Source organism: Schistocerca serialis, chromosome 2 (genome assembly GCF_023864345.2).
Source record: "Schistocerca serialis cubense isolate TAMUIC-IGC-003099 chromosome 2, iqSchSeri2.2, whole genome shotgun sequence".
NCBI classification, from domain to species: domain Eukaryota; kingdom Metazoa; phylum Arthropoda; class Insecta; order Orthoptera; family Acrididae; genus Schistocerca; species Schistocerca serialis.
This window is the reverse complement of record NC_064639.1, coordinates 1,054,123,103-1,054,139,504: the sequence shown is the minus strand read 5'-3', so window position 1 is coordinate 1,054,139,504 and position 16,402 is coordinate 1,054,123,103. Positions and strand designations below refer to the sequence as shown.

At 42.6% G+C, this 16,402-nt stretch overlaps 1 protein-coding gene across 1 annotated transcript in view; it reads left to right on the top strand.

The window, feature by feature from the left end:
• LOC126458505 (clavesin-1) overlaps nt 1-16,402 on the top strand; it is a 99,616-nt gene that overhangs the window by 64,195 nt on the left and 19,019 nt on the right. The window contains exons 3-4 of the mRNA XM_050095600.1: nt 6,569-6,663; nt 10,312-10,465. Of these exons, the coding sequence (XP_049951557.1) occupies nt 6,569-6,663; nt 10,312-10,465 (249 nt within the window). The remainder of the gene's footprint in view (nt 1-6,568; nt 6,664-10,311; nt 10,466-16,402) is intronic.

The following is a 16,402-nucleotide window of genomic DNA, read 5'->3' as shown; positions in this document are numbered from 1 at the left end:
GAGCTGTGGCTGCTCTGTTCGTTCGATGAGACTGGGAAGTACTGTACCATCCACCATACTCCCTGGACTTAATTCCTTGTGACTTTGATTTGATTCCGAAGATGAAGGAACCACTTCGTGGCATTCGCTTCAGAACTGATCCAGAGATTCGACAGCCAGTAGACCGCTTCATTCGCACCATCAACAGAACATGCTCAGCTAACTGTATGCTAAGCCTTCCATATCGCTGGCAACGGGTTCTACACAATGCTGGTGACTACTTTGAAGGACAGTAACAGGCGCAAACATGTCACTCTTTTGTATCGGTTGTGAATAAATAGTTGCCACTATTTAAGTTCCAACCCTCGTATACCAGTGCGCGCTCTGAGAAACAAACTGGCATCAAAGGTCGTAGTGGACGCCGGGAGTTGAGCTCGGCTATGGATAGCGGCGCGGTATCAACGATGATTCACAGTCTGGTTGGAGTAAGGGCGTGGAATACATACCATAAGAGCACAATTAACAGCAGCCGAAGAAGGCGACTAGGTAGGTCGTCGAAAAATTGTTCTTCAAACGGCAACAATGCTCGGATGACCACTCGGAAGAATGTCAGTAACCAATCACCCCAAGAAAGACTCAGAGAGCATATGAAGCGTTGCTATTTGTTTCAGTAATAGACTTGAACATTTGTCAGAAACGTTGTGGAGGGTCTTTGCTCGTCTTGTAATACATAAACGCTGAATTTCCTCTGCAAATTGCGAAATTCATTATCTGAATAGTGGGATCCAATCGGTCTGAGTTGGAATTATGTATGGAAAGTAAGAAAGAAAGAAAGAAAGAAATAGTCATATAGCATTGTTGACTGAGAGAGGCGGAACAGTAGGTTCAACTTGGCTAATAGAAAAGGATTGTCAATTCGCGGTGTGCGACATCTGTGTATTAAGCACGTCTACTTAATTACGTAATAGTTTGTCTACTGTAGTGTCGTTTTTGTTGTGTATGATGATGAGAGAAGGGAAAGGGTAAAACCCAGTGTTGACATATGACATACTTGTCTCCAATAGGACCAAGGAAACCAAAGAGTTTAACGTTAACATCCTGCGGACGGGTCATCATAAGGTGTCATCAGAGACTGTGGAGAGATTTGAAATTTAATCGAGTAAACTGACACAAAGACTGATGATTAGGAACTTTATACCACCAGCTCTCGCGGTTCCAGACTGAAGCGCCTAGAACCGCTCGGCCACAACGGCCGGCTGATCATCATCCCCACGACGACCGAGCCAGGAGTTTCTCAATTTCCTGTTTAAGACTTCACGAACATCATGACAGAAGTGGGGTGGGGCACCATCCTGAAGGTAGGGAAAGCCCAAACTGTCGGTCTCCAGTTTTGTGCTTTCCAGCATGTCCAAATACACGTTTCCTCTAACGATCTTTACGCAAAAGAAAAAGGCATAGCAAACTTTAAACCGTGAGACTGCATAGAACAGATTAACCTGTGGTGAGTCTCTAATGTATTCCACGACAGCGTGGTGGTTGCTTCATCACTGAAGATGAGTTTATCGCAAAACCAACGCTCTACCATTCTGTGCAGTCTCACGGTTTAATGTTTGCTATGTCTTCGATAAATTTTTGCAACTGTGCCTAAAACTCAAAGCATCTGACTTTGTCATCGGAAGTCAGGGCTTGGATGAATTGCTAGTGGGAAGGTTTCAGCTTCAGTCGTTTCCTTAAGATCTTGCAAATGGTCGGTTGTGGTGCGTTCAGCTATCTGCTTGCTCTGTTTGTAGACTTCTGCGGACTACGTTTGAAACTCGCGGTCAACGGTTTCTTCACTAACCGCGGATCGACCCGATGATTTTTCCTTACAAATCCATTCTGAAGGTTTAAACCGCGCAATCATGGCCGAATGGAGTTGGCAGTTTGTGGATCTTTGTTAAACTTCGTTCTGTTGTACTATTACGGCAGACTGATGTGAATGCATTTCTCGGCAGCTCTCGCCATCTTACTTAACTATTCACTGCCCCGCATTCGTGGCAGAAATCCGAAGTGCATCTGCGGGAGTACAAAGCTTTTCGTTGTTTCTCTAGAGGAGTGTTGAGTTTTGTGGAAAATTGCCAGTTAATGTAGCTAGAATGAATTTATGAAATCGCTCAAATTATTTACACTCCTAAAGAGTTTGTCTTCAGAGATAGATTTCTCGGCACAGAAACATCTCTGCAGAGTGCCTGCGGTTTAGAATGCGCAAAAGAAAAATGAAATTTGAAAGTTGCAACTGTGAGAGACGCGTTTCAGCATGTTATGTATAGCATTGCATGGCTTTAATGACAGGCCTCACAGAAAGAACTCCCGCAGTCACTACTTTTCTAACTGAGAATTGCTTACACAGTAGTCTTTCCCATGCTTCCCTCATAGCAAGTGTCGTCTGCTGCTGAGATGCAGTACTGCAGGCTACGTGGGAAACTCGTGGTGAGACAAAGCTAAGGACCGTACTGAGTTTGTTTCGTATGGGACTTTTTAACAAGTTTTGCAAGAACTAGAAAAACACATTTTCGTTGGACAGTAGATGACTGACTATTGCCTTATATTTTCTTGCTCCTTTTCTTGTAGCGTCAACCTAAGTATGCTGACGACCCAAGAGCCACATTACGTCACCTCTTGCACCACATAATGGCTGATCGAAACCGGTAACTGTGTCTTGAAACTCTTTTGTCATAGCTGTTGCAAGAGAAGAAAAGAGCTTTGCAACGTGTTTCACGCCTCACCTTTGGTCGAACAAAGTGGTGGGATAAGCAAAACACCATTATAACGATCGTTTAACTGATGAGACTGTTCTTTCATATACCAAAGTTTTTATTCTTTTGAAACAGTATTGCCAGTTTTCAAGTAGTTCTCATCGCCAGCGGAGTCGTTGTTCAGTCTTGGCAGCCGCACTGAAAGACTCCAACTGGTATGGCCTTTAACATGTCAGTCAAATTCATTTGAATGTTCTCCAGAGTCCCAAAATGACGTCCTTTTACGAATTTAACAATTTCGGGAAAAGAAAAACGTTACAAGGATTCAGATCAGGGCCGGCCGCCGTGGTCGAGCGGGTCTAGGCGCTTCGGTCCGGAACCGCGCGACCGCTACGGTCGCTGGTTCGAATCCTGCCTAGGGCATGGATGTGTGTGATGTCCTTAGGTTAGTTAGGCGTAAGTAGTTCTAAGTTCTAGGGGACTGATGACCTCAGATGTCAAGTCCCATAGTGCTCAGAGCCATTCAGATCAGGTGAATAGGAGGGCTGCAGGAATGCCTTTTGAAGAGAGAAATTCCTGATGGAAGGGGCCGTGTGACATTGGCCGTTGTCATCATGCAGAATCCAATTGTCTGCAATGTCTGGTCTCACTGAATTCACCCTTTACCTGAGCCTTCCAAGGATATCTTTGTAAAGCACTTGGTTGCCAGTATGTCCTGGAGCAATAAATTCTTTATGCACGATACCGCTACTGCCAAAAGAGCATTGTTTTTATCTTCGATCAACTCGTTTGAGCTTTTTTCTGTCGAGGAGATGTCGCAGTGTGCCACTTCTGGCTACTCCGCTTTGCCTCAGGATCGTAGTAAAAAAAATCCAGAATTCCTCACCTGTGATCACACGAGTAAACCGTTCATGGGCGTTGGCAACCCTCTCAAGATCAACGCACATGTTTTTTCGATTGGCCTCCTGCTCAGTTGTGAGGTTTTTCAGCACTATTTTGGCCTGTGCAGAGTTGCGGTCAAAATGTGATGTACAGTGGAAGTGTTTAACAGGTCGTGTATCATCCTTTTTGTTAAACGTCGGTCTTATCTCACAAAAGCACGCATACGTTCGACGTTTCCGTCGGTTTTTGAAGTTGAAGGTCTCCGTGAGTGAGGTTCATCTTCGATGTGTTCTCTGCTTTCCAAAAACGATTTCTGCCAGCAAGAAACTTGTGCTCTAGATAAGGAAAGTTGCCCACTGGCCTATTGCAGCTTGTAAGAGGTCCATGACTAAGGAATTTATTGCCAGCGCACTCGAGCAGTTGTAATTTCGATGGTTGCTCACGCGCTGCCTGCGATATGTAAGCTATAAGAGAATCTCATACCAGAGAGCAGTGTTGTATGCACTAGGAACTGTGTGGCAGTAGGAGTAAGTAGTAGCTAGCAGTCGTGTGTATGGAGTTGGCTGGGCCGGTCGTGGGGAGCGATGGCGCTGCCTGAGGAATGTAGTATAAGGTAAAAGCAGCCTCGCGCATATGTACTATTGTTATATCAAGTCCCATGTAAATGCTTTAAAAAATCTATTAATTATAATCTTTCATATAAAAATTAACTTTTGACAAGCATTCATCTCAATTTAAAGAATTTATTAATTTCTCCAATCCATGGTCATCCCGATTATTGTAAAGAAAAATCAGTTGTTTGTATTATGCATGACAAATCTATCGGCCAGCATTGCACCGGGCTGTGCCAGAAAAAAAATTCTTACAGGAGCAGATATATATGCGTTATCCGGCGACTTCATTGAGGTAACAATTTTCAATTTATTCAGTATGAACTTCCAGGGCCATGACGCAGCACTGCTGACGTCCAAATTTACCAGTTAAGATTCACAGTCGGTTAATTATTGAAAGGCTATAAGTAAGCCACAATTTTATTGAGAGGTCAGTCACATTTGATTATACCAAGATTACGGAAGTATACTGTTGGTAGGTTACGCTGAATGGGAGTGTTATATACATATTTTTCTGTTGGGAGGTTACAAGCTTTTCAAAGTTCATACTGGCTGGTTCTCCAAGCGTAACACAAAACTTGCTGGCATAACTTGCTTTAAATTTCGCTGTTCCGTTTTCGTGACCCACTACAAAAACACAGCTTCACTGATGGCGCTCTCAAAAATCACGGGATGGCTGTACCGAGCCAAAACTCGGACTGGGCATCTGGAAGGGACAAACACGCCGGTCAACACAAATAGAACCACACAGCGTTGTCAGTCTCATTACCTTCTTCGCACACGTCTTACAAGGAGACGGCACGACCGTGGGGTCGGGGATTTGTCCGCAATTTTGTGTGGTGAAAGATGACCCCTAACACCTCACATGGTTAAAATATTAGGACGCACTACTCGGAAAATCCCGGGAAAAATCGATCCAAAGTTTCTTAGGTGCCTTATGAGCATAAAATGTTAGTCCATTGTCGCGCAGCCGTCTGGCCTACATGGTTAGCGCTCGGACCCTTACGCCAGAGGTCTCAGGTTCGATTCTTCCTCCGGCACTTTTTTTTTTCTTCTGTTGCTTGCAAAATTGCAGCGCATTGTTGCAGGAGAATCGTGAAATTATTTCGCGGGAAGATTGTATACAAATTCATTGTATAATTCGCCATCAATTATCGTCACCAATATTCCGACACATGATTTAGTATGCCTGGTTTGCCTCAAAATTGTCAAAAGCTCGAAACATTTTCGTAAATGTTAATGGGGCATGTTTTTGTACAGATTTATTGCAAACGCCCTGTGGTTTTAAAAAAATCCGCTTTTATATGTTGCGCAAGATGTCGCAAAAATTATTGCTTTGTTTGTTTTTGCGATAATTACCGCTACGGTTCTTGTTTATAATTATTATATGTATGAAAATTGAATGTTTCCCAATCGACTTTGTTATTCTGATTAAACAGGCAATGTTTCTCCTCATATACTTTACAATGAGAAATGGAAAACCCACCGCCAAGAATTGTGTTGTTGGACAAAAAGAAAATAATTTTTATTCAATAATGTAACTAATTTGTTAAAGATAACGTAGGTTTGGGAAACTTTCTGAATAATTAGTGGAATAACCAAAGAAAATGAAACAGAAGGAAAAAAAAGTGCCAGAGGAGGAATCGAACACGAGATATGTGGCGTAAGAATCCGAGCCCTAAACACGGAGGCCAGACGGCGGCTCGGCAGTGGACTAACATTTTATACTCATAAGGCACCTAAGAAACTTTGGATCGATTTTTCCCTGGATTTTCCGGGTAGTGCGTGCTAATATTTTAACCACGTGAGGTGTTAGGCGTCCTCTTTCACCACACAAAATTGCGGACAAATCCCCGACCCCACGGTCGTGCCGTCTCCTTGTTACTATTAAATCACTGGATGCGCAGAGCTGTATAGGACACGATACGAATAACTCTTTTTCGAGTAATGAAAAAAGATTATATTGATGATGATTGTCAGAGTTCTCGAACAGTTACTTGTAATTATCGACTGGTATAAGTATACTCATATCAGTTTTCACTATATTGCAAAATATGCGGAAAATTGATGTGATTAGCAATAACAGTTTGTCTTTCAGCCTGGACAGCTAGTCATTGCAATTCTTTCACTTTGTGCATATTTGTGTAGACAATGAATCAAGAAGCTGTCATATTATTGTGTGTCCAGGCTAAACTTTGAAGTGTTTTAAAAAGAAGCGGCCGACACATGAAGTAGCTGACGGCGTTTACGGCAGCACGTAGCCGTGCAGTGCACTGCGGCGCGGGTGCGTCACGCAGTGCGTAGCAAGGCCACGTAGCCGGAACGCTGAGCCAGCGCTAACGCCGTGTTTTTCCTTTCCAGAGGAGACTGACTTCAAGCTGCCCCTGGACGACGACGCCTGGTGCATACGCTTCCTCAGGCCCTGCAAGTACTACCCGGAGTCCGCCGCAGCACTGGTGAGTGTGCACGCGTTCACCTCCCTCCGTCCACACACGATCTGATTTCATTTGACCTTCAGCAAGTAAGACGAGCCCTGGAAAAATTCACAACGAGACACAACATTTTTTGTTATTTCTTGTCCACACTATGTGCAAAGATTTTACTAACCACCGTCACGAACTCTAATGTACAACAAATGCGGAGGCTACACTTTCATGGCCGGCCGGAGTGGCCGAGCGGTTCTAGGCGCTACAGTCTGGAACCGCGTGACCGCTGCGGTCGCAGGTTCGAATCCTGCCTCGGGCATGGATGTGTGTGTTGTCCTTAGGTTAGTTAGGTTTAAGTAGTTCTAAGTTGTAGGGGACTGATGAGCTCAGCAGTTAAGTCCCATAGTGCTCAGAGCCATCTGAACCATTTTTACACTTTCTTGTAGTAAAGATATCCCAATTAAACAGTCCAGACTAATTTACTTTAGCCCTGGTTCAGTGTCTACCACTTTTAGAGGCACCTGTTTTTACTTAAAATTTTTGCTTGATTTTGTAATTTTTACAAAGCTATTCCGTTACACTTTCCGACGTATTTATATCGTTTCATCAATAATTTCGCTAAATTTTATTTCCACTTGTTCAACAATAAAAGCTAAAGGAAAAATCATTGCTAGCGTATTATCAGTGAAACAGTTTTTTGTTTTTATATGATGAAAATGGTGCACCTAACGAAAATGCATGCATCAAAGCATGCATGTTTCGAAAATATTTATCCCGCCACTTCTGATAACTAGGCCCTAGCCTATGTAGGTATTTCTTCTCGTTCACTCGCTGCTTCATTGCTAACTCGATCACAACATTTGTTTCCCGTCATCTATCATCTTGCTATCCAACATCATCTGATGTTCGCAGCTGCTGATTTTTACAGAAAGCACTTGCTCTATACAAAACATTCTCGGACTTCTTGCCACGTCAGTTCAGAGTAAAACCTCGAGCTTTCGACGATTCCCCCCATCGTCTTCGGCAGTAGCAACTGACTGTCAAAACTGCTGCTGGAGTGGCCTTATACAGCCCAAAGACGGCTTCTGATTGGTCGGTATTGCGTAATGCTGTCGCAGGTTGTATCAACGTCTGTGACAGTAGCAGCCCCTCTCCCTTCGTAGCGTAAACATGGCGATGAGTTTCTCTGGCTCTTTTCTGTATCGAGAGCTCGCCGCCACGCACCACTAAGATTATATCAGCTGTCACGGTTGAACATTCTCTCTCACATTCTTATTTCTACAGCCTCTTTAATTTATAGAATCCCAGTATGTAGCAGCCTGGGACAAAACATTCGTTCGTTAAACAGTATTTTGTGATGCTTTGCTCAGCAGCTGCAAATTTCCCTACTTCTAGATTTTTAATATGCCGTTGATGGTCTGCGCAGCGGTCGGAAACGGTGCGGATGGACTGACCGACTGACAGGTTGTCCGAGAATGTTCTACACAACAGTGCCGTCGCGAAAGAACTTCTCCGCAGTTCATTCTGTGCAATTCATGTTACTATACCTTGCCTGAATTTTCTCTCTGTATACTTTTTACCTTTAATGCAGAAGAATTCATCCATTTCTTTTCCAAAGTAACTATTCAGCCACCCACCAAGTCCGTTGGGTGAGCACATCGTCACCTAAGCGCCGTTCTGATTGTGCATAGTACACCCAAGAGCTATGCCACCTTCTATTCCAGCACGCATCCAACTCAATTTCTATCCAGCTTGTGACCACTGCTACGTCATCAGGGAGCCGTATCATCCCATTTTCTCTCTGACAACTTTAGACGTTGGTAGTCGTCTACTCCCCTTCGTTGTTTCCTCAATAAACAAGTTAAATATCAATGATGTACCTGACCTTTTCCGCTCCCTCTTGTAACATTCAGTAAGCCGACTATTCCAAGCTACACCACATAACAGTAATGAATTACCATTTGATCTCTACAGCTAATACGACACTGCCTAAGAATGAAAAGTATGAAATTCCATTCCCTCCCCAGTATTCTCAAAACCTCCAAATTCATTGTATGTTGTTTTTCATAAATATGCCTATTTTCTTAGACGCAGTCCTAATATTGCTGCTTGAGAGCTACCGACGCTCAAGTTTCCATTTCTCGATAAAGCACTTTTGTACTTCTGACGCATGTGATACATTTTTTCTATCTGTCCGCTCCTGCTTTGCCAGTGTCAGTTTGCCAGCAGTTGTGCTTTGATACCCTAGTCCTGTCCTACGTACACTGTAATTAACGATTAAGAAAAAAAAATAGTGATGTGGCAGGGAAGGCACCGTCGGATGGAGCTACGGCCATGAAACGACAGCCAATCAACGACGAGCAGCGGAATTTTGTGCCTTTAAACTGACTTGTTCCAGATAACATCTGATGCGCAGAAGAGAGCAGATGCTGATCAAATCAGTTGAAGAGAGTGGTTCCAACCGAACAGGGAAAGCTGGAAAAACTTGAATCACTTGCCCATGGTTGGTTAAGTCTGACGCGAGTTTCCTGTGAAATCTAGGGTGAAACGCTGCCATTAAATCAAACTAGGCTGAAAGTACCTTGACGCCTTTAATCTGTTAAGATGATAAACGGTAGTGCAGAAATGGCACTGCAGTAAGATGTTAGAAATGTGGTGCTTTTTGGCTGAAACTTTATCAATAATGAAATCTAAAGGCGACATGTTTCAGTTTTCGCTAGTGTACAGAGAAAATGAATTTTTGTTCCATCAAGTACAAACATTACATCAGGAAGTGTGAACTAAGACAACGGTGAAAAATAAAATATTTTTTTCAAGAATTATATTTTTACAGCAAATGATCGAAATACTGTAACAAGTGTGGAGCACAAAAACCCCAGCATAAGCAGTAGCAGTTTAGGCAAACAAATGGACCTGCCACAGACACCTATAAACTTCTGCGCGATCTTCGTTAAGACGCTGTCGTTTTGTGGACGTAGCTCCACATTGCTGCGTTTCCCATCTTTGATGATATGCAAGTTTTGTTAGATTCTATGTTCCTTACTCTTCTCTGATATTACCAGCCTGTTTTTCACCACCCTACACTCAAGAGGACGACGACCTCCACATCCATGTATGGACTTGAAAATGGGCACGCGCTTGTAACTGGACAGTAGAGTCTACGAAAATGCTAATTTACACTAACAGCATGAATATTACGAAGGTCACTGGAAGAGGTGCAAGGAATCCCAAATAACCAGTTTTTAAGTAGTAACTTGTTCATGACCCTTATGTCCGACCTCGGTGATATTTTACATGACCAGTCGGAGAGCTTTTTATTTACTCGCCTGACACAAGAGCTGATGTTATTTTCCTATTTGACGCCACTTGAATGCAAAGTCTCTTACGGTTTTTGTTAAAGTTGTCACACTCTGCGCACTAATGACTGCTTCTACTGTGCACGACGATTATTCTCTTCTGGGTCATATGTTGGCCAGTAATACGATTAGTGGAACAGCCAGCTGCAGACACAGTTACTTGGTCTGACGTGTGTCAGCCGCCGACGGTACATTTTCTCCGTTGTTAGGTTGGACTAGAAACACTTACTTCTTTGATAAATAAAAGAAAGTGGCTAATAAAAAGCATCGTGTAATGTTTGGTGCATCGACAGGCCTTGTGAGAGATTCTTTCTACTTTCAGGTGAAGCGGTACTACGAGTTCAAGGTTAAAAACGCGGAGCTGTACAAAGGCTTGATACCTTCAAAGGAGAAGAACCTGTTCGACCATGACATCATGCAGGTGCTGCCCAGGAGGGACCAACACGGCCGTCGAATTCTCGTCATTGAGTTGGGCAGTGAGTATCTCAGGTCAACGATAAAATTGTTAGTTTTACAACCTTGGAGGTAAAACGAAGAAGTGAGGTGGCACTACAGACTTAACGCTGTACGTTGTTTTGGCAGCAGCGTGGGCGCCGTTTTATGTAGCCCAAAACATTAGCAGACTACTGTTTACGAGTGCTTCTTGTTCATTATTTCTGTCGCGTGCGCTCAGTTATAGAGCTTACATGAATAACATAGAATCAGGAAGGCAATTTCGAACGTTCTCCTTTCTTGAATGCTCTAGTAGTACGACAGTCAGTGACGTCACGGGGAAGTGTCATTGCGGTGAACCTGATGTTTTGTGCTAGTTAAGATGGCGGACATAGGCTTTAAGTTCGTGACGTAATGTCACCTTCCCCATATTTTTACCTCCATAGCTATAACTGATTGTGGTTATATAAGAAACTCTGTTACAGTTGTTCAATCTGTTGAAAAAAAACCTGCTATGAACTGTTGAGAAAGTTCCAATCTCAAGAGGATCTTATATTTAATTCTATGAGTCTGGTAAACCAGACTTTAAATCGAAGTCGGTGTGAAGAGCGCAAAGCTTCAATGACTTGATCTTATTGGTTATGACAAACAAACATGAGTTCGTTAGACACGTGATAAGACACCACTAGGCAGTTGTACGGCGACTTGAAGGTAAAAGTGTGAACAGAATCAGGCGACTTGGGCGTTATCACATATAAAAAGCTCTCAGAAACTGAGGCAAGTGAAAAATAGAAAGAAAAAATCAACTAGTTTCACGCTGCCACGGATGAACTGTATAATACGGCACGTGTTCAGGAACGAGCATTCATTTAATACAACGTGAGTACAGAATTAAATGTTAACGCTACTCGACTGTGTCGTTTAAAACACTGAATTTTCCTTCATCCATTATGGAATTTGTGGGGAATGTCCACAACTGTGTCTACATAAAGTTAATTCAAATAGGAAATAAACTTTTCTAATGGAAACTGCCGCAAAATTTTTTTAATGCGCCAAGGAAGAAGCGTTTGGATACTAAATTCCATTTCAAAGTTTAAGGTGTTCCACTATTCAAACATACCTACAATGTGGGCTTTCTCACACTTCTGTAGTTGTGGTACATGCGAATTACAGTCCTGCAGTGCCACAGTCTTATACACGAAGTGGTGTCCACTACCGATACAATGAAGCATTAACGACACAACCACAAAAATGGAGAAATGACTGGTACAATAAGTATGTGGTACTGAACGTTAAGCTTGAAACAAAATTAATTTTTTATGCTTGAAGAATTTCAAACCCATAATCTTTCAAATTCTAAAGGTGGCAGGGGTAAAATACAGGGAGCGAAAGGCTATTTACAATTTGTACAGAAAGCAGATGGCGGTTATAAGAGTCGAGGGGCATGAAAGGGAAGTAGTGGTTGGGAGGGGAGTGAGACAGGGTTGTAGCCTCTCCCCGATGTTATTCAATCTGTATATTGAGCAAGCAGTAAAGGAAACAAAAGAAAAATTCGGAGTAGGTATTAAAATCCATGGAGAAGAAATAAAAACTTTGAGGTACGCCGATGGCATTGTAATTCTGTCAGAGACGGCAAAGGATCTGAAAGAGCAGCTGAACGGAATGGACAGTGTCTTGAGAGGAGGATATAAGATGAATATCAACAAAAGCAAAACGAGGATAATGGAATGTAGTCGTCTTAAATAGGTAGAGAGGATATAAAATGTAGACTGGCAATGACAAGGAAAGCGTTCTGAAGAAGAGAAATTTGTTAACATCGAGTATTGATTTATGTGTCAGGAAGTCGTTTCTGGAAGTATTTGTCTGGAGTGTAGCCATGTATGGAAGTGAAACATGGACGATAAATAGTTTGGACAAGAAGAGAATAGAAGCTTTTGAAATGTGGTGCTACAGAAGAATGCTGAAGATTAGATGGGTAGATCACATAACTAATGAGGAGATACCGAATAGAATTGGGGAGAAGAGGAGTTTGTGGCACAATTTGAGTAGGAGGGGGGATCGGTTGGTAGGACATGTTCTGAGGCATTAAGGGATCACCAATTTAGTATTGGAGGGCAGCGTGGAGGGTAAAAATCGTAGAGGGAAACAAAGAGATGAATACACTAAGCAGATTCAGAAGGATGTAGGCTGCAGTACGTACTGGGAGATGAAGCAGCTTGCACAGGATAGAGTAGCATGGAGAGCTGCATCAAACCAGTCTCAGGACTGAAGACCACATCAACAACAACACCACTCTGACACAAGGACACTAGCTCCCAGAGCCGGATATACTGTTAAAGTATCGACTAGTAAGTAATAATTTAATACAAAATCCATCTGTCTTTTCAACGCTGTTCCTCCAATGTGCATTTCCAAACACACATTTATCATGGCTTCAGTCGTTGAGAGTCTCTCCGTTAAGATGTCAACACGACAGTAACGCTTATATGTTAATTTCGGTGATAGCTGTTGTGTAGGACATCACTTTGAAATAACGTATTTACACATGTTGTTTTCACTGTCCTTCGATAACAGCTGTAGTCCTCGTGCTGTTGTGGTGCGAAATGATGTACACTGGCGAAGTGAAACCGCTGTTGCAAAGGCAATTGTTGGACTTCGTTGATGTTTCCGTTCCATTTTCTGCCTCGGTTTTGCCATGGGTCGCCGTTATGGCTACAATGATATCAGTGCTGTGTCTTAAGAACGCGTACGCTGAATGACCATGAACTAACTGCTTTCAGAGATAGATGGAGGAAGCTGACAAGTAATTGCTACACTTTAGAGACTGGACGACACACACACACACACACACACACACACACACACACACACACACGATGCTATTTGAATCTGACATTTCGTATTTCCTGGATGATATGTCACTAATAATCAAAATTACGTGCTTTCTACACAAGAGGGAGCCAACATACTTTTCAAGCGACGTACGGTTTTGAAAGTTGTCCAATGACAAGGACAGACACTGTAGATGGTCTGACAATGTACTCAGTTTACTATAGTTCAGTAGGCTCCTACACAGAATTTCGCAGCTGTAAAAGCTGTGCACTAGGCTCCTGGGATGCCGTATCGTGTACGACGGTCCAAATGTTCCATTTCACAGTCTGTCTTAAGAACATATCGTTTGACATTTCTAACAGCCAGCGCAAAGAACGAGTCATATATATAGTAACATAATACATATTGGGTCTAACAGTAACGAAAGTTTTTTCTTGTAGGTTGTTTTCTTACTCCCGTCATCGGGCAACCTTCTGATGCCGGTTTTAGTATCCTCTTACAGCGAAGAAATGCTCCTATCTGACAAAGAAAGACTAATTTGCTTCTGTTTTAAAAGATTCAGACTGAAAAATGAGGTACCGGCTGCCTCATTCTGCCTTTCTCAGAAGCTTTAGAAATTTTCCTAAAAAAATTTGGCCTGCGAACACATTTGCGCTCTTTTTGACTCGTATGTCGCGTCTCATTCTCTAATAGTAGCTCGCTCACACACACTAATCCATCGCTGTAGGTTGTTCGTACACATTCGCTCCCACTTGCCCCCCCCCCCCCCCTCTCCCCCCCCCCTCTCTCTCTCTCTCTCTCTCTCTCTCTCTCTCTCTCTCTCTCTCTCTCTCTCTCTCTCTCTCTGCCGTATGTCCTTATGTCTCACAGCAATTCTCCTTTGTTCTGTCCTACTACTAAAGTCTCATCTCACTGTCTCCCTGCTCTCTGTTACTGCTACTACCTCATTCATTTCTTCCAACTGCTACCTCTCTCTCTCTCTCTCTCTCTCTCTCTCTCTCTCTCTCTCTCTCTCTCTCTCTCTCCCCCCCCCCCCCCCCTCTCTCTTTGTCGTTGTCAGACTCTTCCACTATCATTGCCTCTCACCCATTTCCACTTTGTTTCTCCTTGTTTCTCTCTGGCTGGCACTGTCTCCTCCACTCTTCTCCTAGCACTGTTCTGTAACTGTCATCGATGTTCAACTGTGCCGCTGTGTCTCTTTCTCTCACACTACCATTGTCTCCTTCGCTCTTTTTATACCACAACCACTGTTTGCCATCTTCCAGTATTTATTACTTTTCCATGTCTTTCCCACTGCCACTGGACTGATGACCTCAGAAGTTAAGTCCCATAGTGCTCAGAGCCATTTGAACTGCCACTGTCTTCTCTCTCAGAATAAAAAAGATGCATGAACATGTAGGCATGCCAAAACCTTTGCGAGAATTTTGAAAGGTGCTGAGGGAGGTTGAATAAGGAAACTGGTGTCCCACTTTTCAGTCTGTCTTTTCACACACGAGCATATTAGCCTTTTTTGTGCATTTTCCACTGGTTCCCTTCTTTTCCTTGTAACAGCAGGGCATGTCACTCATGTAAGAAGAACTTTATGGCTTAGTAAAATTTTGATGGTTTACTTAGGTTAAATTGAAATTACGTAAAATTATTTTTACACTTCGGACAGCATTTTACGTGCACAAAAATTTTTCATGAGCTTCAATATTACAACAAGGGGGCTTCCAGAACCCTTCTGCTGATCACGGGGACACCTTACAGCATGTTTCTTCGTGTTACGTCACTTTATGGACGACGTGTTTGCCTCACATCGGATATTCCGTGCGTATTTTGTGTGTACAAGTAGGGAAAGTTTGAACATTTGTATCTCGGAAAATAATAAAGATCAAAAAAAAAATATGCAAAGCTATTCGAGATCGGGATTTTTGGAAAATATCGTAAAAAAATAAAGCGATTTGCTGAGCTTTGCCCTTAGGAATGGGCGGCTCGGTTTTCTCAGGAACCGTCCATGAACTAAATGGTGTCTCCGTTTTTGAAGTTCCTTGGCGCGCCATAGTACACATATAACGCAAAAACCGATTTGCTCCATTTGCCTAAGATGGGAGAAGTTTGTAACACTCATAGTTTACCTGTGCTGCAGGATAATGACACAAAGCCGATCCTTCTGATGAGAACACAAATGGACCCTACCCCAAAGGATATCGAAGGCACTTCACCCTACCGTTGTATCACCAATAGAACCCAAAGGATAAGACCCGGTAAAGTCCCATTTTTATGCGCAGCGTTTCGGAACAAACTAGCTAACTCATGCTGTCGCAGGCGTACAGATATTTTCCAGCTTGCAAAGGCGACTGACACATTAATGAAATGTCTTGCACGTCCTCAGAAATGACACTGAAAACTACAGGCTAGTTGTGCCTAACCATTCAGTACAACCGCAAGAACGTTTATCAGTAGACAGTACACTAGGTATCATAGTAATAAATTAATCCCCAAGTTGAATGAATTATGATTTCGATCTTGTCAGCGTCCTGACTTGATTGTCTTAATTACCACACACAATGTGTCTCTGGCATCTACAAGTACCCACTGTTATCGTTGCTTTTCATTTTTCTTTTTCTTGGAAGTCTAAGTTAAAGAAGTGTTGAAATTCTTTTTGTAATTTTTTGTACGGTCAATGGCTTAAAGCTGTCGATCTTGTATTACGTCTTCACTCGTTTCCCAACCAGGCCTTTCCTTCTTTGATAGGACGTTCGTTTGTCAGATACTACCACCCAAACCAAAATTCTTAGTCGTACAGTTATTTTTTCTGTATTTTTAATGATATGTTTTTTTTCCTTGAAATATTAGTTCACTGCCCCTATGTTACTTACCCACTGAGATTTGTTTCAACGGACACTTATAGCGTATGTTAACAAATGATCAGCAGTTGTTTTGTTTGGGACTGCCTGGTAGGTCGCTGAGGATAGCATTGTACGCTTTTCCGAACTTTCCTTCGCTAGAGTTTGTGTTAGGTCGAAAACATAAGGAAATACCAGGTATAACTAAGTTTATTGACAATGGCGGAACATCTTTGAAACGCGGTTTGATAAAGCTCAGACGAACGTTTTGCTTCATTAAGCATTTGTAAATTCCTGTATTACATGCAGTATGTTTGCGAA